Below are 26,497 nucleotides of genomic sequence, written 5' to 3' on the forward strand. Positions count from 1 at the left end.
CTGTAGAGCTAGTTTCAGGACAGCAAGAGCGACACAGAAAACTAATATTCATTAGCAAAAAACATTTGGGCATAAAACCTACAGAAGCCTATCTTCTGTTAGAGGTAAATTTTCTAAATAGTACTTGAAGCTTAAAAAAGAAAGTGAAATTTGAGTCTCGGTTCAGTTGCACAGACCGTATCTCTGGGACCTCCGAGGGCACCACTGACTGCCTGCCTGCAGTACTGACTGACTGTCTGCAGTACTAACTGACTGTCCGCCTGCAGTACTGACTGACTGTCCGCCTGCAGTACTGACTGACTGCAGTACTAACTGACTGTCTGCAGTACTAACTAACTGACTGCCTGCAGTACTAACTGACTGTCTGCCTGCAGTACTAACTGACTGTCCGCCTGCAGTACTAACTGACTGTCCGCCTGCAGTACTGACTGACTGTCCGCCTGCAGTACTGACTGACTGTCCGCCTGCAGTACTGACTGACTGCAGTACTAACTGACTGTCTGCAGTACTAACTGACTGTCTGCCTGCAGTACTGACTGTCTGCCTGCAGTACTGACTGTCCGCCTGCAGTACTAACTGACTGTCCGCCTGCAGTACTAACTGACTGTCCGCCTGCAGTACTGACTGTCCGCCTGCAGTACTGACTGACTGTCCGCCTGCAGTACTGACTGACTGTCCGCCTGCAGTACTGACTGACTGTCCGCCTGCAGTACTGACTGACTGTCCGCCTGCAGTACTAACTGACTGTCTGCCTGCAGTACTGACTGACTGTCTGCCTGCAGTACTGACTGACTGTCTGCCTGCAGTACTGACTGACTGTCTGCCTGCAGTACTGACTGACTGTCTGCCTGCAGTACTGACTGACTGTCTGCCTGCAGTACTTACTTCTGGATGACGTTCTGCAAGCTCAGCATCATCCCCAGTTCTCCCTTCATCTTTTCTCTGTTCGCACGACATTCAGCCAAGTATCGGAGCGCCTGCAAGCAAAACAAGAGTCAATTCACACATCGAAACTGCTCAAAATAAATGTCACCTATAACTTACTGCAAAAGCACGAAGAAAATAAGTGTTTTTATTTTTAGCACCAACTGATTTTTAATTCTCCTTTAACTGTGACATTCAAAGAGACCTCCTAGTAGCTGTGAAAACTGAATGTGCACTATGAAATGAACATTCTGACCTTATCTGCAAGATCAAAATTACGCTGTTTCATGTTCTTCATCATTTCATCTTGACAAGGTCATAAGGAACTATACTCCATTTATTAACCTCAAAAAGTAATTCCACCAAGGCTCCTTGGCATCATCAGAATCCACTTTTCCCACTACAGCAAGTCCTGGATACTCCAACACAACAGAAAAGCAAGTTTTGGATTTAAAAATCACATCTCATCATGATAATAGAGAACTTTTAGAAGGACATAAATAACTATCTTCAAGAAATACAGGACAACACAGGTAAACAGGTAGAAGATCCTTAAAGAAGAAACACAAAAATCCCTTAAAGAATTACAGAAAAACACAACCTAACAGGTGAAGGAATTAAACAAAACCATCCAGGATCTAAAAATGGAAATAGAAACAATAAAGAAGTCACAAAGAGAGATAAACCCTAGAGATAGAAAACCTAGGAAAGAGATCAAGAGTCATATTTTGCAAGCATCACCAACAGAATACAAGAGATAGAAGAGAGAATCTCAGGGGCAGAAAATACCATAGAAAACAATGACACAACAGTCCAAGAAAATGCAAATGCAAAAAGCTCCTAACCCCAAACATCTAGGAAATCCGGAACACAATGAGAAGACCAAGCCTAAGGGTAATAGGTATAGAAGAGAGAGAAGATTCAGAAGAGCCAGTAAATATCTTCAACAAAATTATAGAAGAAAACTTCCCTAACCTAAAGAAAGAGATGCCCATGAACATACAAAAAGCCGACAGAACTCTGAAAAGACTGAACTACAAAAGAAACTCCTTCTGTCACATAATAATCAAAATACCAAATGCACAAAACAAAGAAAGAATATTAAAAGCAGTAAGAAAAAAAGATCAAGTGACATATAAAGGCAGACCTATCAGAATTACACCAGAATTCTTACCAGAGACTAAGAAAGCCAGAAGATCCTGGGCAGATGGCATACAGACCCTAAGAGAACACAAATGCCAGCCTAGGCTACCATACCCAGCAAAACTTTCAATTCACATAGATGGAGAAACCAAGATATTCCATGACAAAACCAAATTTACACAATATCTTTACACAAATCCAGCACTACAGAGAATAATATAAGGAAAACTCCAACATAAGGAGGGAAACTATACCCTAGAAAAAGCAAGAAAGTAATCTTTCATCAAGTCTAAAAGAAGATAGCCACACAAATGTAATTCCACCTCCAACAACAAAAATAACAGGAAGCAACAATCACTATTCCTTAATATCTCTTAACATCAATGGACTCAATTCCCCAATAAAAAGACATAGACTAACAGACTGGGTACGTAAACCAGACCCAGCATTTTGCTACATACAGGAAACACACCTCAGTGACAAAAACAGACACTACCTCAGAGTAAAAGGCTGGAAAAAATTTGCCAAGCAAATGGTCCCAAGAAACAAGCCAGAGTAGCCATTCTAATATAGAATAAAATGGACTTTCAAGCAAAAGTTATTAGAAAAGATAAGGAAGGAACCTTCATATTCATCAAAGGAAAAACCCATCTTCTACAGAGACTCCAGGTAAACGATGTCTTCTGGTGATATGTCAACCATCAGACATAGACCCAGCCCCCTATACGTCTATGGATACACAATTAGAACTTCCAAAGCTTGTTAAAGTACCTCAGTGTTCCCTTTGGCATCACATATAGAAATTGGTATAATTCAGGGCACAGTAATTGGCTCCCATATAAAGACAACACATGTATTCCTGAAGCAGACCAGATGGAAAGGGGATCAAGGAGAGTGGAGAAAAGGGAAGACAGGTGAGGACATGAGGAACTGTAGGTTTGGTCATGTTAATAAAAATATTCCTCAATAACAACAAAGAGTAGTTCCAATAGCCATCATCTCCCTAGATGTTTTTGCTCATTACTTAAATTGTTGGGGACAAAGCATACAGTGAGCTTTACAAATAAACTGAGTCCTGTTTTTATTACACCTTTCAAATGTATTTTTAAGTAGAAAACAAAGCAACAACAACAACAAAGGCAAATGGCAGTGCCTGCAATCTCACCATGAAGGAGGCTGAGGTAGGAGAGTTTGCTGTGAGTCAAAGGTTAGCCCTGACTGCAAAATTAAGTCTCAGTGTCCCCTGGGCTACAAGAAACCCTATCTCAAAACATCAAAATAAATAAAAAGAAAATTACAAGATGAACTGATGGCCGCATCTCTGAGTTAGGGTCTTTTTCAAGTCCTTTTTCTCTCACAATTAGCACGTTTTTGTCACTATTTCCCTCTGAGGTTGTTTGGATGTGTCCCTCTACATCTAAACATTGCTGTCATCCCCAGACTTCATCATCATCATCCACAGCTATCTCAGCCTACTTAGCATTCATATTTCCATTGGGCCTTTGCCTTTCAAATCACTTCCATTGGGCCTTTGCCTTTCAAATAAAAAATGCTACATGGCCCACCCACTGAGATGCCACTATGATATCCAAGTCTGTGGTAGACACTATGATGTTCAAGTCTGTGGTAGAGAGATGAGAGAAAGAGAAGTGGAATGCTTTGAGCACTGTAGAGAAAGATGGAACCGGGGCAAGGCAAGTCCTGGTCCCTGCTACCACTGAGGGTTAAATCTGGGTCTACAGCCAGACAGCAACAAGTGTCTGTTAATATCTGTGGCCCATGATACTACCAAAGGCCATGTGGATGTCTCTGGTCTGACTGCTCCCCATGACCATGCTGATATTCAAGGGCTGAGCAGAACTGGCCCAGTTCCTCACTGGCTGAGGCACTCAGGAGAGCTGGCCCCACACCTCACCTGGGTAGCAGCACAGTAGAGCTGGCACTGGTAATAGGGGCACACAGGTAGGCTGGCTCTGAGGATGTGAGAACAAGAGAGCTGGCTCCTCACCCCCCTCCTCACTGTGGAGGTCATGAGTACGGGAGAGCAGGTCTTGTACCTGTCCCTGGGAGTACAGTAGAGCTGATCCTATTAGCAGGGGATCAGATGAGCTGGCCCTGAGAGCATGAGAGGGGGAGTTGGCCTTGGCCGTTGGGTCAGCTAGACAGGACAGTGCTGGCTAGCTGATCTGGTGGAGTGGGTACATGGTGGAGAGTTGCTAGGCTGACCTACAGAGTCACCACCCAAGCCCTGATCCAGGGCTTTGAGTTGAGCTATTCCATCCACATCGATTCATCTATGAATTGCTGGAGCGCATAAAGGCAGAGAGGCAAAGGTGCAAGATCTCCATGACAGAGGGCAACAACTGACTATCCAAGGGGAGTCCCAGTGAGGTTCCAGTGCTGACCACACGCCAGAGGCTTCAAACCAGACCAATGACTCATTGCAATGAACATCTGCAGGTAAAGATGTTGGAATAAAGGGTGTACTGTGATACACTACAGCTTCCACAGCAAGAATTCCAGAGACCTCCAGAAGGGAAGAGATTCCTGTTTGAGTACTAATGTGCATTTTGAAGCATACAAAGCCACATGATGAGGGAATAACCTCACCAGAAAGTAAAACAACAAACCCTGAACTCAGCCTGGGCTGTGGGCAGTTTAGGATGACATTTGCCAGAACAACAAAGACCTCCCCACACATAAGGCACTGGGGACAGTGCTGGGATGTTTTCACCTAGGCAGTGGAGGTGTCATAAATTGCATACAGTCTAACAAATCCTAAAGTAGTCTCAAAAATCAAACTGGCCCCAAGTTATCCTAAATCCAACAGTAAACACAGTTCAAGAGTATTTTATAGGAATATTTAAAACAATTTCAAAAACCCACAATTAAAAGATTTTAATGCCTGGCATAATTAGAAAATCATCAGATTAGAAAAAAGTGCAGGTAAAAATAACTACATCCAGAATAGGGAGGCACAAAGTAATCAAAAGGCAAACTAGAGATTATAAAGTAGAAAGGCATCAAAAGAGAGATTCTCCACTCCATGTCTGAGGATGAGAATGAAAAACACCAGGCAGAGACATTAAGGTGGCAAGGGCTTCTACAGGACGAACATTCAACATGAAACAGTTTAGAGATTACAAATAGAGCAGTGCACTTTAAAATGTAGCATCAGAACCAGCCAAAGTAAAGTGCAAAACCTAAGAAAAGAGATGAAATAAACGGGCATAAAGGATCAGTGCCTACAGGACAGCATATGCTAACATATGTGGATGTAGGCATTGGGAAGGGGAAAGACTTTCACTAAAAATTAAAAATAAAAACCTTCAAAAAAATGGATGGCAATTTGAACATGGAGAAAAACATGGAGATTTAAACCCACAGACCCAAGGAATTCAACAAATTCCAAGTAAAACAGTAAAAACAAAATACATCCAAATTTGTAACACACATATTAATCATCTCCTGAAAAACAGTAATATCGTCACAGATAAAGTCACAAAAAAAAATTATCAGGATAGCATTTACTCATTAACAGTGGTTAAAGGGCTTGCCATGGAAACCTGATGGCCTGAAGTCAATCTCCAGAATATACAGGAGGAGGGAGGAGGAAGAGAAAATTCACTCTTGAAAACTGTCCTTTGACCTTCACAAATGAGCCCTGTCTGTCTGTCTCTCTCTCATACAAACACACAAGCATGAGAGAGAGAGAGAGAGAGAGAGAGAGAGAGAGAGAGAGAGAGAGAGAGAGAAGGCATTATACAGAAAGAAACAAAATATAGAAAAGAACGAAGAAGCTTAACAGTGGCCCTTGAGATGGGAGTGTGTAAATTCACTTGCCACAGAGCCTGACAACCTGAGTTTCATGGTTAGCCTCACATGGTAGAAGGAGAGAACTGACTACTGCAAGTTGTTTTCCAACCTTCATACATGCACACACACAGAAGCATAAAAAATGCTCAAAACAAGTACACCACTTTTCTTATCAGAAATCACGTGAGTTGGCAGCCTGATGCGGTGGCTTACTCCTGTATCCCCAGCACACCTGCCGGCCTGCTGAGGCTGAGGCTGAGGCTGAGGCTGAGGCAGACAGACTCAGGAAAGTGTGGTTTACACCGTAAGTTTAAGCCAGCCTGGACTACAAAGTAAGGTCCAGGCCAGCTAGGGATAAATGAGACCCTGTCTCCAAACGAAACCAAAATTGGAGACAAGCTTGAACTACTGGGCAACAGCATTCCAATCCCCATTCCTCCCTTCCCCCCAAATCCTCTAAAGGTTCAAGAAGCATCATATTTGAAACTGTGTATGGTAGCACATGCCTGTAATCCCAGCATCTGCAAGACAGAGACTGGCAGGTCTCAAGTGAGGGTCTGTCACAGACAAAAACAAACAAAAAAACCCACCATATTTTACATATTTTAATATATTTTAAAGGTAACTAAATGCTTTAGCTAGGTGCTTGCTTAGTATGTGTGAGGTTCCAGTCCAATCCTGAGTATCACACAAAGACTAAAAGAACACTAACTGCTTAAAGCAGTATGTATGCATGTTTACATACCATAGAAACACAGAGAGGTATGATATATGATGAAAATAACACAGCGATAGGAAAGGGAACACATGACACAGCAGGTGCTAATGGTGACAAGGAAGCCATGAACCACTTTTCCTATTTAATATCAATGCCTAAGGTGAAGACAAATGATCTTCATATGGTACACTAAGATATAACATGCTGTTGTGTGATTCTCACATCACATATAAAGCATATGATCATGTCAAAGTGGACAAGTAAGTTGAAAATGCATATTATCAAACTGGGAGTGACCACTGAACTAAAACAAAGTTTTGACATATGCTATGAAAGGGCAATGATTAAAATGACACATGCATGTCATCCTGTTTAGAACTTCAGCCCACTGGCCTCAAGGCTTCATTGGTTCCAGCTCCCTTTCGCCTCAGACTGCCGCCTATAATAATCTCACCATTTAGCCACTCCTGCCATGAACCTATTCTAAGTACCTTACAGCCATTCTGCCCAACTTACCTGGCCAAGTACCAACCCCTGGATAAATCCAGCTATTAGGCCATCAGAGCCTATAGCAGGCCTGAAGTGGGAAGAAAAGTAGTTTAATAATCCAGCCATAGGATTGTATTAATCCAATACTACTGCACTAAGCAGTTCTCAACATTGATGAGCAATTTACCCTCCTCCACAGTAAACAGCTTATCCTAATTTCTATACTTAAAAAACTCTCCTCAAAAAATTACCTACTCTGGCCAGCTGTGAAGGCGCCATACCTGTAGTTCCAAACTAAGAAAGATGAAACAGAACAGGTTTCATATAGTAAGAGATTCTATTTCCAAAACAAAATAAAACAAACAAAAAAGAGTTGGTCCAGCCTGTAGCACTATTTTGAAGACTGTATTCTTTTAGGAAGGTCTGGCTAAATTAATTGTGGGGAAAGGTAGACCCATCCCCAGCCACTGTTCAGCTGCTTCACATTTACTGTGATTTCAGAAGTCTACCACATGTTCTCACCTCCATGGACTCATGAACTGAGCTGCTCTTATCATGCCTTCCCCGTAAACTAAATCCCTCTGAAAAGACAAGTCATAAGAAAACTTCCCTCCCTTGTGCAGTTTCTGCCTGTTATTTGATCAAAACGACTTATCTCATGTAACCCAGGCTGGCCTTGAATCCCTGACTCTCCTACTCCACCTTTTATGTGCTAAGATTAGCAGCACAGACCCACCTCTTATACAGACATGGAGCACGCAGAGCAAAGAACATGTGTGGTGACCTCATATGCCCATCATTTGGCATCAGTCACTCGATGGTCTGACTTCATCTCTCTCCCCTGTCATAACTGATCTAAATATTCACTAAATATTTCACTACATCTCTCAGAAATTTGGTTTTGTTGTTATTTATGATTTTGAGATGTTCTCACTATATATACCTGGCCAGCTTGAAACTAACTATGTAGTTACTCTGGCCTTGAATTCAGAGGTCCACCAGCTGCTTTCTCCCACATACTGGGATTAAAGGTGTATGGCACCGTGCCAGGAAGAAATTAGCTTTTAATTATCTTACCAAAATCCTACCCAAATGACTTTCTCAAAAAGTAACAACCTTCCCTTCAAGTATAAACACATTTTTATTGTCTAATGACTAATGACACAACAGCAAGGCATTTTGCTTTGCTTTGACAAAGAGTCTCACTATCCACCTAACTGCCCTAGAACTCACTATGCAGACCATGCTGGTCTGCAACTCAAGAGATGCCTACCTCTGCCTTTTTAGGTGCCAGTATTAAAAGTTTTCACCACTATACATGAGAACACTAACACCACACATGAAAACATTACATTTTTTTAAATTTGACTTTTATATTATTTATTTTGCGTGCATGTCCCTGCATCAGAACATAATGCATGGAAGCATGAGACAACTTGCGGAAGTTTGTTTGCTCTCTCCTTCTGACATGTGGGTTCCAGACATCAATTCAAGTCATCAGGCTTGGCCGCAAGCACTTTTACCTGTCACTTGTTGTCCATAAAAGACTTTATATTTTTTAAAATTGTTTTTCTTGCATATATGGGTATTTGCTTATATGTATACTTGTATACTACAAACTAAGATATTCTGTAAGAGTAGTCTAAGTTCTTAACTGCTGAGTCTAACTAGCCATCATAAGATTCTTAATGTCATTTACCATATGCTGTATATTCACTTTCAGCCACTTAAAAATTGCTTATGATGAATTCGCTTAAACCAGGATATAAGTCAGGTCCGCAATTAACATTTGACTGATATATCTCTTAAATAAAATGCATAGGGTAACTATCTATAAGAGGAGGCTCTGAGGTTAAGTCCTGTTCCCCAGTTGGTTCTTGATTTGTCAATAAGAAGGCCAGGGACAATTGCTGGGCAGAAGGGACAGGCAGGACTTCCTGGTCCCAGGAGGAAAAGACACAAGGAAGGGGAAGAAGCTTTTCTACCATGCTTTGGAGGAAGAATAATGAAGCAATCATGTATGGCCTGGGGTAGAGGGTGGGGGTGGCGCTTAACATCCATGACATCCTGATTTTAACTCTTTGTACTAAAAAGTGCCTTTCTGAACTGAAGAATTCTCTTAATTGATGGCCTAGGGAACATTAGAAGGCTTGCTAAACACATATAAAGTCCTGGGTTTGAGCTCCAACTACACACACACACGCTATACATTTTATACACACAGAGGGTATGGGGGATGAAAATTGTTACAAGCTGGGTGTAATGAGGTATGTATGCCTGCCTGCAGTCAAAAGATGACTTGTGCCTAAGAGCTGGAAGATCAGCCCAACCAACACAGCAATACATCCATGTCAAAAAAGGAAAAAAACAAAAACAAAAAAAAAAAACCAATACCCAAACTAACAATAGATCACCATGTTAACTGAAAATACCAAGGGCCAGAACATTTTATATAAGTGTTATAGTTATCATTTACATTAAAGAACAAAATCAACATGTTGTTATTTGTGTTAACAAACTACATATATGCCATGGTTTCCCTGTCTTTTACATGCCACAATACAGACTGTTATCAAAGGTCTTTGAAAATTCTTACTTGCATGGTTAAACAACAAAGCAAAGTATTAAAAGCAACTTACAAGCAAAGCTGAGTGGACGACAGAGGGGTTTGGATGGTCCATAAACAAAATGAGGCCAGGCAAACATCCCTGGTCCTGGACGATGGCTCTTCTATTTAATGGATCTGCTGCTAAATCCCGTAGCTGGTTAACTACTGACAGAGCATCAGGCTCTTCATTCACAGTAGAAGAGGATGAATTCATCTTCTATGACATGCACATGAATAAAAGCTTCTTAAATTCTGTAAAGAGAGTAGAAGTCAGGTTGACATAATTAGTTCTCGTCTGCCAAGGTCGACTAGGATTCCATTTTTTCTATTTATTTACTTACTGAGACAGGTCCCATACTCCAGATGGCCTCAGACTCACTATGCTGCTGATGTTGTCCATGTATTCCTCATCCTCCTGCCTCTGCTTCTCAGAAGCTTGGATTACACGCAAGCACCAGCTATGCCTAGCAATGGTACCTTTAAGTAACTACATTATAACTTTAGAAAGAAGCAGATGAATCTAAATCACACACACAAAAATAAGGACTGGCAATTCGAAAGCTTGTGAAAAATAAAATGAACATAAGCTGAGGAAAGAAATCAAGTTATTTATATATGCGAAAGAACATATGCCATCCTCAATATTCCAATAAATCCCATTTTAGCAATACATATTTTAACACTAACGTTCCAATAAACACGGTCTTTACGTACAAGCTTGTAACCTTTGCTCTCCCTTTCAAACTGTAACACTGCCAGGACTTTTCCCTCCTAGAACATTTCTAGGCCTAAAACAAATGCCTCAAGGAAAAGTAGTGAGCGGACAGCTTGGGCTTTTCTTACTCATCTGTGGGGAAGGGAGTAGGGAGAGACACACAGCAAACTATCTACAAAAGACAATCTCCTAAGGAAAAGGACAGCACCAAAGCAGGCCCTTGCCAGGCACTGTGGCCCACCTGTAATGCAAGCTACCTTGGAGACGGAGGCAGGAAATCTCAAGTTCAGGCCCACCTGGGTGACTTATTAAGAAAGACCCCCAACTCAAAATGAAAACTGTGTCCAAGGAACTAGCTAAGTGGTAGAGCACTGCCTAGCACACCTTAGTTTCTGAGTCCAATTCCAAACACGGGGAAGGAAAAAAGAGAGGAGAGAAAGAAACAATGAAAAGGGGATTCTCTGCAAGAAGCCAAGAGTCTACCCTGTGTCTCTAATCTGTGCTTCAACCAAGCAAGCTGGGAGACCATGGTGAAAATGAACTGAACATAAGTCCATGAAGCCATCTCTGTTTATGCCATCTCCTAGTGCCTCACAGAAGAGCAGTAGGAAGCAGGAATAGAATCTGAGGTGATACAGACAGTGAAACAGTCACAGAGAAGTTAAATATTTGTTCCAAGTCACCAGAGCACTAAGTATAGACCTGGGACGAAATCTTATTTATTAGTGTTTTCTGCCTCTCAGCTCTCTTTCTACTTCCCAACCCATCCTTTTAAATTCAGCACATCTTTCCTCCAGAGAAGTAACTGGCAAATCTGGGTTTTGTAGGTCACACCTATAATCTCAACAACAGGCAGGAGGATCATGAGTTCATGAGTTCAAGGACTAGGTTACATTGTAAGTCTTTGCTTTAAAAAAACAAAAAAAACAAAAAAAAACAAAAACAAAAAAACAGAGCACTTGAGAAAATCTAATAATGTACAAGAAGACATGTAAAAGCCAAAGAAACAAGCATTAAGAAATAAGTTTCATAAATGCAAAAACTTAAAAATCAGTAACTTAAACTAGTCAGACTTTATATTATATTCCTCATGCTAAAGAACATACAGATGTTAACAAACATAAATGGATAGAACTGTTCATAAAACTCCAGAAAAACTACTAAAGTTATTTTGTTGGCAAAGATAACAAAGTTACACTGGACTCAACACATACAGAGATATACAGAGATAAAGAGCAGAACAGTGTCCTCCTGGAGGAAAGAGTGATAATAAGTATTTCCTAGGCAGGAGCATAGACTGTGACCTCAGGACTTCAGAGGCTGAGGCAGAAAGCTCAGTCAGCCTGGCACCACCCTGACTCAGAGAGGTACTCTGGAACACTGACCTGGGCTCCATCCTCAGTAATGCAAAAGATCCCTTATGCATCCAATGCAGGAAGTCTCCCAGACAGGCCAGACCTAGGTTTGGTCACTTAGGAACTGTTTTAAGGGCCTGGAGAGATGGCAGCACAGTTAAGAGTGCTTCCTGCTCTTCAAGAGGAGCTGAATTCCCAGCACCCACCTCAGTGAGCTCACAACAGCAGTAACCTTGGCTCCAGGCATCCAATGCCTCTTCTGGCTTACAAAGGTATCTATGCACCAGTGGCATACACAGACACAGACATACAAACACATGTATATAAATAAAATCTTTTTAAGGTGGCTAGGATTTCAGAGAAATCCCTTAGAGGATAATCAGTGTTCACATCTGTAAAATGAAGTTGACAACACAAGCTACAAAAGAGCATAACGTATCAATGAAATGGCAATACAAAGAGCTCAGTCTATGCCTACTGTATAGGACATGTTCAACAAAAGGTAGTTTTCAGTTGCATGATTAGTGTCAGAATAAATAGCAATTTTAAAACCAGTAGTGGTCTTTAACTCATACCATATTGAGAATAAAATTAGGTATAAATAAATGTAAAATACACTATTTTGCTTGTTTTCTGAGGCAGAGTTTCTCTGTGCAACCCTGGCTGTACTAGAACTTGCTCTGTAGACCAGGCTGGCTTTGAACTCAAGAGATCTGCCTGCCTTCTCCTCTTCTGTGCTGGAATTAAAGGCATGCACCACTTCCACCCAGCTAATACACATTAATATTTTTAATCTGCAAGCAAATTCAAAGAAAACTCTATTTAAAATCAAAATAGTATGGCTACTTTTGCTATTCTAAAAGTCAGGATAAACGAAAAGACAGTGGATTGCACACACGTGTGAGACTACCAGGTTTAGGATTTGTGGTCATTCAGGGCCCTCCATCAGCACCTGAATATCCTTGCTTATAAATATTAGCTTACCCCACATATTTTGGGCTGTCAATGGCACAAGTCTCAACAAACGTAGAGGAAGAACCAGACACTCAACTATGCATGGTGGCACATGCCTATAATACCTACAATTCTGAAGTTGAGAGGAAGTAGGGAGAGGTTCAAAGTCATCCTGATTGATACATTGTAAGTTTTAGATCAGTCTTTGCTATATGAGATCCAGTGTCAAAAGCAAAAGCAAAAAGCACGCACTGTAAGACGGCTCAGTGAAAGCGCTTGCTGCCAAACCTGACGACTAAGTCCCATATTTGGAACCCAAACATGGGAAGAAGAGAACCTACCCCACAACTTGTCTCTGACCTCCACCCTTGGCACATGGTGGCATATGAGCACCAATATGTACATAAACCTACATACAGTAAATGAATGCATGCTAACATACACTCACCACAACAAGGCCCAACACAGAAAAGAGTGGTTTTTTCCGTGTCCAGGCTTTGACGCTGTAGCAGTCTGTTTTTATCTGTCATCCTTCCATAACTACTCAATGGAGATTATCCCTTAAATGCTATATATAATTTTCCTGTACCTTTAAAATGGCCTGCAGTCAAAATATCTTAAAACTTCCAGTCCTCAAACCCTACTCATAAGAACTCAAACTAGCGTCTACCCAGGGAAGAGTCAGGAATATCAGGCAATGACAGAAACTCAACAACCAAAGCAAGGAGAGTTGTGGTCAAATGTCACAGCAACTACACCTTTTAAACAAGGTAAGAAAAGCAGGCAGGCGGTCTCAGATTTGCCCAAACTGCAGGTTTTACATAAAACTTCAAAGCAAGGCTATTCAATGTCAAAGGTTCATTTTATTTTAATATCTTGATGGCATCAGGTTACAGACACCACTTTTTGACTATGTAGTCTGAACTTTTCAAATAATCAATGTTTTAGCAGATTGCTGAGTTCACATAATCAATATTTATTTATCTTTTGAGACAAGGTCTCACTGTACAACCTAAGGTAGCCTCAAACTTGTAGCAACCATCCTGCTAAAGTTCCCCGAGTACTGAGATTACCTGAGCACATGCTCATGCCTGTCACAATAGATGACTTTATAAGAGAGTTGTGTTCGGGTGAGGAAGATAGAAACTGGCCTGGGGATGAAATGCCATAACCTTATTCCCTAGTGCCATATACACATACAATAAGAGAAAAACAGGAGGAGGGGCACAAGGCGGGACACTGGGACAAGGACAGACACATTCTCTATCTGCTTTCTAGAGTGACAGGATGACAGATGAGTTTACCACTGCCTTACTCAAAAGGTAGAACTTGGAGATGAATGATGGCTGAGTGGTTAAAAGCACAAACTGCTCTTGCAGAAGACCCAGGTACAGCTCTAAACAGGCATGTTTGTTGTTCACAACCATCCATAACTCCATTTCCAGGGTATCTGATACCCTCTTCTGGCCTCCATGGACACGTATGCAAATACACATAATTAAAAATTAATCTTTTTAAAAATGGAATCTGAAGTGCAATTTATGTACTGAATATTCTTTGTAGCTTTGTGTTCACTATCAACTTAGATTGTTTTAAGAGAAAATTTTCCTTCACAGGATGGAAAAATAGTTATATGTGATTACTGCAGGGTTTACTCCACACTTTCTCTATTCCAAATTTAGCAGACATCAAAATAAGTGGAGGAAAGGAATTAATATACAATGACATATATGTATGTATGTATGTATATAAAGATGCCATCGTAGAATCAATTACTTTGTATGCTAGTGTAGACCCTTGGCCTCCACAAATGTGCACAGACATGCACCCTATGTGCACACATGCATACTGACCATTGTGGAGAAGACTGAGTGGGCAGTACTGACTGAGCAAGCACAAGGACCTGCATTTGAATCCCAAGTGCCAGTGTAAAACAACAAAACCAAGCACAGTGGTGCACACCGGGTAATTCCAGTGCTGGGGCTACAGAGGCAGGTAGAGCTCTGGAACTCACAGATCAGCCAGCTTAGCTCCTCCAGGTTCTGCAAGGACCCTCCCCCAAAAAAATAAGGTTTCAGAAAGAGATGGAGGAAGATACTCAAAGCTGACCTCAAACTTCCACAGGCATTCATACACACAGATACATACACAAGTGTGCGTGTGTGCACACACACAAGTGCACACAGCACAAAGAGGGACAAATAACTTTAAATAACCTGAAATGCTGACCTGGGCACATTTATACTAGCTAAAGAACCACAATGAAGATTAAAACAAATTAAAAAACCCTTTCCTTTCAGTGATGAATAGTGCATTAGCACAAACACAAATGTGCTTGTTTGTCTGTTTGTAAGTTGTATTTTCGATCAAAAGCACTAATGTCGAGAAGCATGAAGCTGCACAGCATCAATCAGTACAATTTCCTTGGGCCTATCCAAATTATCAGTAGGTGTTTTTAGAGGCTAGACCAAGATCTATGCATAGCAAATAATTTCTGGTGCAAATAAGAGCCTGAAACTTTACACTGGTATATAAATGAATACCTCTGAACACAGCACTGAAGTAGGGCTAAAGAGATGGCTGGGCAGTTAGAAACACTGGCTGACCTTCCAGAAGACCAGGCTCCAATTCCCAGCACCCAGAAAGCAGCTTACAACTCTAACTCCAGTTCCAGGGGATCCGATGCCCTCTTCTGTCACCAGGCATTCACATGGTGCAGACATATATGCAGTCAAAACAATCATAGAAATTACATTTTTTAAATTATCAAAACACTGAAAACTAAAACTCTCCGAAACACTATCTTTAATTATTGAGAATTGGGATACGTGAATCCAGCAGTTTGTTTCAGCTTTATCATCAAGTAACCAAATGAATAAACTGGAAAACCTGGGAGCAGTAGCAACTCTACCCCTTCCTTCCAAAAATAAACTAACTGGAAGGTCTTCATGACAAATATAAGAAACTGGGGGTGGGGGCTTACATATGGGGACTAGCCTGTGGCAAACATAAATAAAGAACACAAGGTTCTTTTAACCTGACTGTCAGCAGTAAATTAGCATTCCCTTTGTCTTAATTTGCTTTTACTTCTAAAACCAGCACCTGATGTCAATTACACGATTACAAGACAAGTTTGAAACTGTTAATACTGATACCTACTTTAAGATTTGGGAATGCTAAGTTAAAACTCTCAGGAGACACATTCATTTTCTGAAAAGGAAACCATCACTCTTACAAATGACAAAACTGTGAAATAAAAATTTTGTTCTTGTCTTTCTGTATCTCAGGCTGACTAGAGGTCACAGTGCATAGAATATATGCCTTTACTCTTATTTCTCCTTACTTAGCTCTGGCTGACCTATGTAGCCTTGATGAGCCTGGAACTAAGAGAGATCTGCTGGCCAATCCCTCCCAAATGCTGGGATTAAAGACGTACACGATCATGGCCCTTATTTTCTCTTCCTTGGTTCTATGTGGACAAATACAACCCTATTCAAACTTTAAGGAGCACTGCGATCACCTAAGAGACCTGGATAAAAAGCAAGTTCAAGCCCAGTAGGTACAACAAGGTCTGGGAATCTGAGATGTCCAACCAGCTTCCAGATGAGGACTATACCGTTATCAGGCAGGAAGTCCTTGAAGCACGTAGTTAGAGACACGCGGGACATTTTATGTTTGGGCAGATGTCAGAAAGGTATTCCTCTTCTTTTAGCTTAGAATCACCACTTAATAAAAATATTTAGTTCTCACGTGCTAAGAGCTGCGGTGGGTACACACTTAGCCTAAATCCTTAGTGATTAAATAAGGTTGAAAAGCAACCACCACCATCTGAGAACTAAGAGATCTGCCCTGAGACCCGATCTGGCTTCTCCTTGCGATTAACTAACTGTTAACTCTTCTGGAATTGAGTTACCGTCTCCAAGCCTCAGTTTTTTCAGGTCTTGAGCGCATATCAGAGTGAAAGAAAATAAGAATGCAAGACAGTAAAATGTCTGGCAAGTACTATGCAAGCACAGAACTGCTAACCCAGTGGGAAACTTCTATTACAAGCGCTGGAGAGATAGAATCACGAAAGGAGACGCTAACTGCACAAATGCCCACCACCTGTGGACTCGGGTTTCTCTTGAATGAAGGCCTGCGCGCAGAGAGTAGCAGCCATTCCGGGTATACAGAAAGAATACCGAGACGTGGACAGCCGCTATGATTAGGGCCGGCTGGCTGGTCAAAATAGGAGGCGGGGAGAAGAGCAAGCGTCCGGAACCTACAGAGGCAGCCCGCGGGATGCCGGCAGGAGGCGGGCGCGGTGGAGAGCCCGCGCAGCAGCGGCCCCTCGGCCCCACCTCGGCCCGGGCTACGTACCCTCCAGAGCTCCGGGCGTCCGGAGCCTGCCGCAGCATCAGAGCCGCACCCACCACGGCGGACGACCGGCGGCGAAAACCCTGACCCGCGGCCTGACTCAAAGAACCACAGGGCTGAGTCGCTGGCGGCGGAGCTGCTGAAGGCTCCGCGGTGACCCTGTCACCTCTGCTGGCTTTATCAACCCATTGGCTGAGAATGCAGCAACGTGAGGAAAGACAACCAATCAGAGAAGGGATATTTTCAAACCTGGTCGCTCATTGGTGAACTAGACGGGACCTATGAGGACCCAGAACACTGAATTGGACCCAAGGGCTCGCCGTCCAGAGAGTGCTAAACAAATTTATATCCATCGCGGTTCCGCGACTACAATTCCCAGGGTTCCCGCGGCAGGAAGAGCTTCTTCTGTGTTCAGAAATTCAAACCAAACAGTCCACAGTCAGCTAGTTTCCCAGGTCTAATAAAACAACCTGTAACCCTTCATCCGCATCTGTGTTTACCCAGAATCTTCAGACGTTTTAGTTGAGTTTTTACTATGAACGTCGGCACTCTAATGTCACTGGATTTCGTTCATTTCTTGTCAGTGCCGCTTTCTAGCAAAGCTACAGGTGCGAAGTGCTTTTACTGAGTTGGTTGAAGTGACTTGACATTGGAAAGAATTTTGTCTTTTTTCTTGTAAGGGACTTCTGTTCAGAGAAGTTTCTCCAGTTCATCATGAAGTTTTGATAATGCTGCTTTCTATTTATCAAAGTAGAGACATACTTGTTTTATCGATAGTAGTTACTGAGGAATTGCTCTGGATATGTTTTCCTTTCCAAATTATTTCTGGTATTGTAATCCAAATCTCACAGGCTATTCTGAAAATAATGCTTCCATCACATTCTTTGATTTTCTCTTTACAATCTGACTCTGACGTGTTGCTCACATATTAAAGTTTCAGAGCTTCTGTTGTTACTCTTGTTGTTGGAAGGAATTTGAAAGGGCTTTAGGGCTGATGAGATGGCTCAGCGGTTAGTAAATAGCACTGACTGCACTTCCAAGTGGTCCTGAATTCCCATGGTGGCTCAGAAACATCTGTAACAGGAGCTGATTTCTTCGGTGCGTCTGAAGAAAGTGACAGTGTGCTCATATAAATAAATAAATTTTAAAAAAAGAAAGAAAGGACTTTAACTTGGAAAGAGTGTGGAAGACATTATACCAGACTGTACTCTGCGCTATTATCTCCAATACTTTGTAAGTGGATTTATAAACCCAGATCGCCAGGACGAAATCTGATCACTAAGTAGGTTAAAGGCTGAAGGTAGATCATTTCAAATTCAAACCCAGTTTAAGCTAACTGGAGCTTCGAAGAAACTTAAAAAAAAAAAAAAAAGTCCATCTCTTGAGTTTCTTAATGTTCCCTTATCTTATTATTATAAACCCAAAATGAAAACAAGAGCAAAATAGTATCTTACCTATGGGCAAAAACAAGTCTGTGTACTTTATTCACAAAGCCAAGAAAGGGATTGGTGGTAGGAGAACATTGAGCCTAAATTAAAAACAGTGAATGTAGAAAGTAGGAAGGAAAAAAAGTCAATACACTAAGTCCAAGGGGCATATCCAGTCAAGCACAACCTATCTGGTTGAGTAAGTGAAGAATTGCCCAACATTCTAATAAAAGATGACTCAGTAACCCAGAAAGGTAAATTCATTATTTTTGCTAATGTTAATCTGCACCTTAGGAAAAGACACATAGCATTCTCAGAATTAGTAATTAATTTGAGCTTGTCGGTGAAAATATGTTTCACAAAGTCATTAGATATTGGAAGTTCACCATCTGAAACTGAATGTATTCACACTTACGCCATTAAAGCTCTACAGAGTCTAACCTTTCTGCAAAATGCCATTACCAAGAAAAGATGGCTTGAAACGAAAAGGCAAAGGAAGCCTTAACAAAAAATTAATTAGTGCTTCCTAAACTCCTGTGAATGGATTACAAGCCTCAGGGAGTCTTTTAAGTTTTTATGAATTCACATTCCTGGTTTAAAAGTGTCTGAACTTGACACCTAAGAAGTTGTGCTACCTACCACGATGACTCCTCGCTTGGGTCTTAGATATCTTGCCACAGGGTAGGCTGGAATATAAAGTTTCTTAACTGCTGTTGCTTAAGACAATATTCAGATCCTGGTAGTTTTATTTAACAGTTGTCTTTTGAATACCAACACCGTGCCAGAGACAGGCTTAGCTATGGTTAAAAGTGAAGGAAAAGCAGCCCTTTAAAGAGCTCAGTCACAGTGCTCGAAGAGCAGCAGCTTCTGGCATTTTACGATTGGATAATCCTTTTTCATGAAATTTTTAATCTTGTTTTTGATTTTCTTACAGGTACAGATTATATTACCCTTCCATCCATTTCCTCTATCTCTTTTTGTTACCCCTTCCCATTATCCTGCTTGCTCCCCCAAACAATTTCACTTCTACTCTCATGTCCTGTATGCATTCATGATTTTATGTGATTATATAAAATCTGGTGTCTTTGGGTCTCTATTGCTGCAGTGAAACACCATGACCAAAAAGCAAGTTTGGGAGGGAAGGATTTTCATTATTATAGGAAAACAGGACAGGAACTCAAACAGGGAGGATCCCAGAGGAAAGAGCTGATACAGAGACTGTGGAGGGGTGCTGGTTACTCAGCCTGCTTTCTTTTAAACCCAGGACCACTAGCCCGAAGGTGGAACCACCCACAATGGGCTGGGCCCGCCCCCATCAATGACTAATTAAGGAAATGCCTTACAGCCGAGTCTTATGGAGGCATGTTTCTCAATTAAGGTTTCTTGCTTTCAGATAACTCTATTAGTGTGTTTGACAAGTTGACACAAGACTAGCCAGCAGCCATAGGAACCACAAATCAAAGAAAATATGATATTTACCTTTCTGACACTGGCTTAATTAATGTAAGATGATCGTTCCCAGTTATGTGTTTTTCTACAAACAATATAACTTTATCCTTTATGGCTGAAAAGATTCCACTGTATGTGCATGCAACAATTTCTTCATCCGGGTGACTTGGCGACATCGTTTAGCAATCACGGACAGTAGTATATTAAATAGTAGTGTGCAAATGTCTCTTAGATAGGTTATCTTGGTGTCCTTCAGCTAAATACACAGGAACGGCATAGCTTGGATTATATATTCAATTGATGTATAGTTTATTGGAAACTTCCATACCGATTTCCATAGATTCCAGGCTAGTTTACAGGTCAACAGCTGTGAATAAGAGTTCCCTTTCATCCACATCCTTGCCAGGATTAGTTTTCTGCCCTTCTAATTGGAGTACAATAGAATCTCAGATTGGTTTTGATTTACACTTCTCACATGTTGTTATTCAGGTCTCTCCTGTATTTCATTTTGTAGACTGCTCATTTCCATTCGCCCATTTAGTAAGTAATTGTGAGCTGTTCTTGTTCGGGTTTTTTCTTTTAGTTCATTGTATAGTCTGGATATTAATCCTCTGGCAGATGTATAGCTGGCAAAGATGTTATCCTATTCTGTTGGGTGTTCTTTATTAAGAATTTCCTTTGCAGCATAGGAGCCTTTCACTCTCATGGGCTCTTATTTGTCAGTTACTGGAATTATGTCCTGAGCAACTGGGACCCTATTAGAAAGCCCTTGCCTATGCTTATGTCTGGATGTCTTTTTGCTTACCTTTTCCTCTAATAGTTTCAAAGTCTTAAATCTTGTTCAAGATTCAAGTCTTGAATCAACTTCATCTGTTCAGAGTTGATTTTTACGCTGTATGAAAGATAAGTAGTTTCATGCTTTTATATGTGCATATCTATCTTAGTTAGGGATTTACTGCTGTGAACCGATACCATGACCAAGGCAACTTTTTTTTTATTAGCAAAATAGATGGGACATTGCTGCTGGCACAAAATACATGTGTGTGTTTTTAAAAAATAATTTTATTTTTCTTGGATATTTTATGTATTTACATTTCAAATGTTATCTCCTTTCCCACCTCTCCCTTACCCCCTTACCCCCCCCCACCCCGTCTCCATGAGGATGCTCTCATTCCCACCCACTCCAACCTCAACACCCTGGCATTACCTGACATTGGGGAAACAAGTCATCACAGGACCAAGGGCTTTTCTTCCCACTGATGCTGGACAATGTCATCCCCAACTCCAACTGTAAGGAGTTGACTTACAGGTTCAGAGGTTCAGCCTATTATCAACCAGGCAGGAGCATGGCAGTGCCCAGGCAGGCATGGTGCAGGTGCTGTTGAGAGCTCTACATCTTCATCTGAAGGCTGCTAGCAGAACACTGGCTTCTGGGAGGCTAGGATGAGGGTCTTAAAGCCCACACCCACAGTGGCACATCTACTCCAAAAGGGCCACACCTCCTAATAGTGTCATTCCCGGGGCCAAGCAAATACAAACTATCTGATTTTTCTAGCACTACTGGTTAAGCAGGCTGACTTTTCTCCAATGTATGTTTTGTTTTGTTTTACCAAAGTCAGGTGGTTATAGCTGTGCTGGTTTATATCTGGATCATGTATTCTTGCTCAATCTATCTGAATGTTTGTTTTGTTTCTTGTTTTTTTTGGATGTTCTTTTTAAGCAGGGATGGTTGGGGGTTTTTGGAGGTGGGGGGTGTTTGCTTGTTTTTCTAATACCAAGCTGTTTCTGTTACTGTGTTCCATACTGTAACTCAGAATCAGGTGTCATGATGCCCCTGACATAATTCTTTTTGCTCAAGATTAGTTTCATTCTATGGTTTCTTTTGGGCTTCCAAATAAATTTTAATATTACTTTTCAATTTATGTGACAAATGGCTCTGTGTGTGTGTGTGTGTGTGTGTGTGTGTGTGTGTGTGTGTGTACGCACACGTGGGAGCGTGCACGCTTCCATGCTTATTGCAAGAATCAAGTTAGCTGTGTAGTCTTCACAAGAAACATGTTTCCCCGCTGAGCCCTCTAACCAGAGAGCTTTGAAATTTTGATGGGGGTTATTTTGTAAAATAGCCATTTTCACAATGTTCATTCTTCCAATCCATGAGCATGGTGATGAATGGGTCTTCTTCAGTTTCTTTTTTGAAAAAGTTTAACTTTTTTTTTTTTTGCTTCTGTGGTTAAATTTACTCCAAAGTAATTTTTTGTTGTTGTTGTTTTGCTTGATTATTTTATTAAGGCAACTGTGCCTTGGGTTGCTTTCCTGCTTTCTTTCTTACATGTTAAACAACCCTTTTGATTTTCTTAGGACTTGGTAAATTGAGTCAGGAGGATCGGGAGTTCAAGGCCATCCTCTGCTATGTGGTAGGTTTGAGGCCAATCTGGGCCACAGGAGACCCTGTCTCTAAAATACAAGTTAAAAAAAATTGAGCCCATAGCTCTGAAATATGTATTCACTCACAAATTCTAGTCTTAAGTTCTATGTATTATCATATATATTTAAAGCACACAAATATAAATTGTTAAATCATGAGAAATAAAGATACATAGAGGTTCCAGCTGGCCATATAAATGAAAATAGATTTTAATATATACATCCTTTTCCCAAAAACTTCTAGGTGAATTAAAACTCAAATCTTCATATAATCTTTATTTTCATTGGATAGCTTAGACTGGCCTCAAACTTGTGATATTCTTGCCACAGCTTCATAAGTGCTAAAATTATAGGCATATTCACCATGCCTGGCCCTTAAGGACAACAACATACAACCTAGACATGAGGCACAGCGGTCAGGTGATTTAAACAATACAGGGAGCTTTTTTAAAAAAGACACATTGGCTTGCTTTTTTAAAAAAAATGTTTTTTGCACCCAAGAGGCAGAGGCAAACTGACTTCTGAGTTTGTGGCCAGCCTGGTCTACAAAATAAGATCCAGGACAGCCAGGTCTATAAGAGAAACCCTGTCTTAAAAAGGTTAAAAAAAAATTCTTGGGCTGGGCCAAAGACAGAACTCTTGGGAGTTAGATGGTATCCTTGCCTATTAGTGAGTGCTACCCCAATGTGGGCTAAGACTGTCACAGCCTGCCCCCTGACAATGCAAGCCTGTTCTGCACCTGATCCCTGGAACGTGGATTAGTTACTTTCCTCTTGCTGTGATGACATTCAGTGAGCACAAGCAACTTAGAGGAGAATAGGGTTATTTTAGTTTGAGTCACAGAGGGATACAGTCTATCAAGATAGGTTAGACACGACAGCTGTTGCTTAGGGCTCACCTGGCAGTCTGGAGCAGACAGATCCCATTTTGTCTATGCACAGTATTTAAACTAGGGTTTCTATGGCTGTGATGAAACACTGTCACAAAAGGTGACTTGGAAATGTTTATTTCCGCTTACAAAGCTACAGGACAGTCCAGCATCAAAGGCACTCAAAGCAGGAACACTGCTAATTGGCTTGCTCATTGTGGCTTGCTTAGCCTACCTTGTTGTAAAATCCAGGACCACCTACCCAGAGGAGGCATTGCCCATGTAGTAGCTGGGACATTCTACATCAATCATTAATCAAGAAAATGCCTAAACATAATTTCATACAGGCCAATTGTATGGAGGCATTTTTCTCAATCCCAAGTGACTCTATCTTAGATCAAATTAAAAAAAAACGGATAATTAACCACTTGTTAATGTTACACACCAAAACAACACTATTAAACAGTAACCTTTCCTTTCTTGCGTATCCCCCAGATCTCATATATTAATATCATATATAAAACATTCCAATTTAAAATCGCTACAGTCTTTAAAAAGTCAAACACTGAACGTGTGGACTCTCTTTTAAATGTTCAAAATCTGTCTAAAACTCCAATGTTTCTAAAACTCCGAAGTTTCTCTAAAAAAAATCCAAAAGTTCATAACTAGGTTCCTATAAAAGTCAAAATAAGTTAAATGCCTTCCTAATCCAAGAGGGAATGACCAGGGCATAGTCACAATCAAACCTAAGCAAAACCGAAGTCGGACAGAATAAGAGGTCAGTGAGAAACTTCTGGAGCCTACTTAGGATCCTCTGGCCTCCAAAGGGCTCAGGCAGTTCTGTGTCTCTGGGTCTGCTACATACTGTACACACAGTTTGTCTTGGAGGCTCAGGCCTGCTTCTTTCTAAAGCAGCTGCTCTCCTCAGTGGTCGTTGAATTATACTGACCTCTCCAAAAGTCTGCTGTCTCCACTGCAAATGGGAGGCATATTTATCACGAGCTTCTCCTAGCTCTGTTTGGGGACTCTGACCTTGCCTCATGGTGCCACACCTCAACTCCTCTCTATGATGTGTTCAATACAGAGGCTTTTACTGAAACTGAGGCTGCACCTTCACTGATGTCCCCTCCTCAACTCTCTTCAGAGATTCCATACCTGCCACACAGTGTCAAAGCCTCAGCTTCTTTCTGTGACTCTGTCATGCCTTCAAGACCAGCACTGTTGGGTAACTCTTACACATTACCATTTGGCTGCCAGCATGAGATACAGCTTTGGCTCCCTCCATACCACAGCTTCTGTGTGGTGGCCCTGAGGAAGCACTTCTCAGAGGCTTTTGCCATAATGATGCTGGTCTCTTTTTAATGGCAGCTGATTCTTTAGTCCTAGCTGACCAGTATCAACTGTCCTAGGAAAGCAGTTTTGTTTTCATGATTTTGGTCTCTTGTTAATCACAGCCAATTTTTTTCATTTCCCAGTGACTAGAGGTATGTATTCTTAATTCAAAATAACACATAAATAGCCCTGATAGTTAGTGACTTTGCTCCTCTTTTAAACTTCACAAGCCAGGCCTCCATTGGCGAGATTACTCTTCCAAGTTCGCACAACCACAGCTCATTAAGCGCTGAGCACTCCATGGCTTTTCTAGTGCAAAGTTCCAAAGTCCTTCAATATTCCTCCTGAAAACACGTGCTCAGCTTTGCCACATCAATGTTCCACTCCTGGCACCAATTTCTGTCTTAGACGTTCTTTGCTGTGATTTAAAAAAAAAATGACCAAAAGCAACTTGGGGAGGAAAAGGTTTACTTCAGTGTATAGTTCCATATACATTTCATCATCTCAGGAAGCAGGAACTGAAGCAAAGGTCATGGGGCACACTGCTTACTGGTTCCTCAGCCTGCTTCCTTACACAACCCTGGACCACCTGCCCAGAGGTGCCACCGCCCATAATGGACTGGGCCATCCCATATCAATCATTAATCAAGAAAATGCCCAACAGACTTGTGTACAGGTAATCTTATGGAAGCATTTTCTCGATTGAGAGTCCTTCCCAAATCACTCAAGCTTGTGGCAAGTTGACCAAAAACACCAAAGAAAGGGTAGGCTATAAAACATCAAAAGCCTTTCCCCAGAACTTTCTCTCAAAAGTTCCTCAGCATCCCCAACCAGGAACTAGTTGTCTAAATACGGTGGACATTTCACATTCAAATCACTGCACCACATAAAGGAAGGAGAGAACTGATTTCCACTGCCATGTCCTCTGACATACAACACACACTGTGGTGGTATGTCTCCCCTCAACTAACTTTCTCTCTCTGTCTCAGTCTCTCTCTGTCTCTCTGTCTCTGTCTCTGTCTCTGTCTCTCTCTCTCTCACACACACACACACACACACACACACACACACACACTTTTGCTATATGTGGTAGTGCACACCTGCAATCCTACAAGTATAGAGATGGAAGCAGGAAGATCAGGTTTCTACCAGGGCCGGAGGGGAGCAGAGTGTAAAGGCATTTTCCCCCAAGACACTGATAGCCTGAGTTCAGTTCCGGGCATCCACATGGTGGAAGGGGAGTATAGGCTCCTGCAAGTTGTTTTCTGATATCCACACACATGCCTTAATATATGCACTCCTCTTTTACACAATACACACACACACACACACACACACACACACACACACACACACATATATCCAATTTAGGTGCTATGGTACAGCTCAGTGGTAAAGGACTTCCCTAGCATATTTGAGTCCCTTCCTCAGCAATACAACAACAACCCTATTTATTGCTATTTAATCATGTGTGTGCACATGCACTTAAATGTGAGCAGCTCACATGTCACAGCGTGTCTATGGGAGTTAGTCTTCTCCTTCTACCACATGAGGCCCAGGAATCAAATCCATGACACTAGGTTTGGCAGCAAGCATCTTAACCTATTGAACTAGCTCGCCATGCACCAAAATAAAAGTCTAAAAGGTGCCTAAGGGCAAGGTTCATGGCTGCATTCCTTTTGAAGGATCCAAAGGCTGGGGGAAGGAAAGGCATGTTTTTCAGAGCACTGCAAGTTGTCTATGATAATTTGCTTAACTCAATTAAACTCATTGGTTCACAAAAGGAAGGAAGGAAGGTAGGAAGGGAGGGAGGAAGGAAGGAAGGAACGAAGGAAGAAAAGGAGTCAGGAAGAAGAGAGGAAGGAGAGAAGGAGGGAGGAAGGTAAAATATTGGGTAGAGGAAGGAGATTATCATAACA

At 41.4% G+C, this 26,497-nt stretch overlaps 1 protein-coding gene across 1 annotated transcript in view; it reads right to left on the bottom strand.

Annotated features, from left to right (window-relative positions):
• Positions 1-17,269, bottom strand: part of Armc1 (armadillo repeat containing 1) — a 44,107-nt gene extending 26,838 nt beyond the window's left edge. The window contains 3 exon segments of the mRNA NM_001106425.2: positions 886-977; positions 9,730-9,950; positions 17,082-17,269. Of these exon segments, the coding sequence (NP_001099895.2) occupies positions 886-977; positions 9,730-9,912 (275 nt within the window). The 5' untranslated portion in view covers positions 9,913-9,950; positions 17,082-17,269.
• Positions 17,270-26,497: the final 9,228 nt, after the last annotated feature.

Source organism: Rattus norvegicus, chromosome 2 (genome assembly GCF_021556685.1).
Source record: "Rattus norvegicus strain SHRSP/BbbUtx chromosome 2, alternate assembly SHRSP_T2T, whole genome shotgun sequence".
Taxonomy (NCBI): domain Eukaryota; kingdom Metazoa; phylum Chordata; class Mammalia; order Rodentia; family Muridae; genus Rattus; species Rattus norvegicus.